This window comes from Plasmodium cynomolgi (genome assembly GCF_000321355.1).
Source record: "Plasmodium cynomolgi strain B DNA, scaffold: 0151, whole genome shotgun sequence".
NCBI lineage: Eukaryota > Apicomplexa > Aconoidasida > Haemosporida > Plasmodiidae > Plasmodium > Plasmodium cynomolgi.
In genome coordinates this window covers 884-3572 of record NW_004192755.1, presented here as the reverse complement: position 1 = coordinate 3572, position 2689 = coordinate 884, and the positions used below count along the sequence as shown (strand labels likewise).

The 2689-nt window shown below is 22.5% G+C and overlaps 1 protein-coding gene across 1 annotated transcript; it reads right to left on the bottom strand.

The window, feature by feature from the left end:
- Positions 1-1336: 1336 nt before the first annotated feature.
- PCYB_002690 (hypothetical protein) lies at positions 1337-1921 on the bottom strand (the record flags this gene model as incomplete). The annotated part of the gene is made up of 2 exons (XM_004227690.1): positions 1337-1743; positions 1885-1921. 2 exons carry the CDS (start codon positions 1919-1921, stop codon positions 1337-1339), a joined length of 444 nt encoding a protein of 147 aa, XP_004227738.1.
- Positions 1922-2689: the final 768 nt, after the last annotated feature.

Below are 2689 nucleotides of genomic sequence, written 5' to 3'. Positions count from 1 at the left end.
TAATATATAACTAATCCATTCATAAAAAAATCAATACTACTAAAAAATGTATTATAATATATGTTACTATTTAATTAAAACAGTATTTTCATATACTTATTTAATTGTCATCATAAGTTAGATTTTTTCTTATGATAGATGGAAGAAGAGTTATGTTTTTCAATAATATGAATGATCTAAAAAAAACATTAATTGGGAGGGAATTACATTATTTATTCAAATAATCTATAGAAATATACATTATTTTGTTATACACGCATATATTGTATATTCATTTATATGAAATGAATTTAATTATTGCTCTTAATTCTAAATATAAAAATAAATTGTCTTCAAGGACGAAGGATTCTATTGTATGCCCTTATTTATGATTATAAATATTAAAATATTTTATATTTTTAATAATGCATAAAAATAGGTGTTCAATATATTAAATACTTTTAGTTTTTTTTCTACGATTTTTTCATTCGATAGTATAATTTTGTTATTTCATATTCTAAATATAAAGACATATATTATAACTATACTACAGATGAAAATTCTATTAATGAAATATTGGACGACTAAATTTGTTTTCAATTCGATTCTGATGAAATCAGGGTCGCTTTAGTGCTTTTATGATATTGTGTCCAAATGTTAAGAAATATTTAAATTATGTACAAAAAAAATCTCAATTTCTAGATATACCCAAATGTTGTAAATAGTTAATCTACTTTTTATATGAGCAAGTAATTAATAATTTACTTTCTGGTTACACTAACTTATCAATGTGCCGTGAACTTCAAAAGTTGTATGATGAGAAATGTTTCGATTTCGCAATATGTAACGAGCATAAACGGGATTTTAATTATGAAACATATATAAATCTTGATGAACTAATTACAATATAAAAGGTTTTTGATGCATACAAAGCATCAGGTGAACCAAAAAAAAAAATAAGAATGGTAAATGTGCTCGGAAATGTTCAAATTCTTATTAAATTTACATAAAAATATATGAATATGGCACTCACCGGGATTACTATGACGCATTCGATGATTTTAGAAATACATATAATGAACATATGAAAAAGGGTACTAAATATAAAAATGTAGACATATACTTACCATCCACAAAAGGAAATAGCATCATTGTTCTTATTACAGTTACGTCTATTATTATATTATTCATTTGTTTCCTTTTATTTATTTTGTATAATGTTATAAATTTTACTTATTAAAAATATAATTATTATAATAAAATTTTAATTATACCTGAAAATAAAAATTATTATATTACAATTACTGTATTATTAATATATAATTTCTTCCCTTACTATTAGTTTACTACATTGTGTTCATGCATAAATGCTCAAAAAGGGAAGAGACAAAACATCAAGGAAAGAGAAAATCAATAAATACAATATTTTAAAAGCAAAACTAATATATCTCACCAAAATTATGGAAACAGAAATCATCACATGTACATCAGCAATCTTTGCAGATTTGTTAGTATGAATTTCTCTTATTTTTTCATATAAACAATAACGTATGTAATTACAGTAATTATTACGTTCGGAATAATACGCTTGATTTAACTCATCTATATGACGTACTAGTTTATTGCAATGATCTTTGACTTCTATACGTCTGAAACTTAGTTTATAATAGATTCCTTTACAAAGTTGATCAAAATAAGAAAATTCAAAATATTCTGAAAAGAAATCTTCTTTATGAATCTTATGTAGTGCTACAGCTTTTGTATCTTCCCCATGATATGAATCATGAAATGGTTAACAGATTAGTACCAAATGTTTGGTTCTCATAACAAAATTGTTCTTTTGTTTCAAGTCAATGTTCTTATGTACTTAGTAATGTACAAATAAGGACTCATATTCATATATACCAAGCTTTTCACAGATATTATCCTTTTTTTTGGACATTACTTGAATTCAATAAAACGTAATATATTTTTAAACTATAAACATTAATATAAAATATGTACTATATATAATCTTCCATCAATAAATTTTTACGAAGACCTTTTCATTATTGGAAGCACTTAAAAAAGCTTTCACTTTTTGCCACACAATTTTAAGGTTATTATGGAAAAAATTGTTATTATATTATTTATAATAAAGGAAAATACCACTATTAAATATAATAAAAGCAGAACAAGAATTCTGCAGTTTAAAATCTCAAACTAAATATAAACAATAATGTATATTCTAAAAAGTTTAATTCACGTAAGTATTATATAATTATGTTAACAATAAGTAAAAAGAAGCTATTTAAAGAACATATTTTGAAATATTTATTTAGGTTTTATACAAATTCATAAATATTCTTTAAATAAAATTGCAATGATTGTCGTTAAAAACGTTTCTATTGTGACAGAAATGTGGTTATTTCTGTGAAACCAATTTATAACATTAATATGATGTATTTATATTTTCCATTAGTGATTGAGACGAAATAAAAAAAGAACCTAAAAATTTGTTCATATTTTTATAATTTTTTTATATAATTTTTTATTTCTTATTAGGTAATAGCACTATGTAATTCAAATGTTGCATAAAAAATATATATTAATTTTTTTTTTTTAGGCTACCTTTAATGCTTTTTATTTGATTCTTTTTTATGCCCCTACATAAATATACTAGTTGTTACAATGACTAATATAACTATCAAGTTTCCATGACTATTAAGTG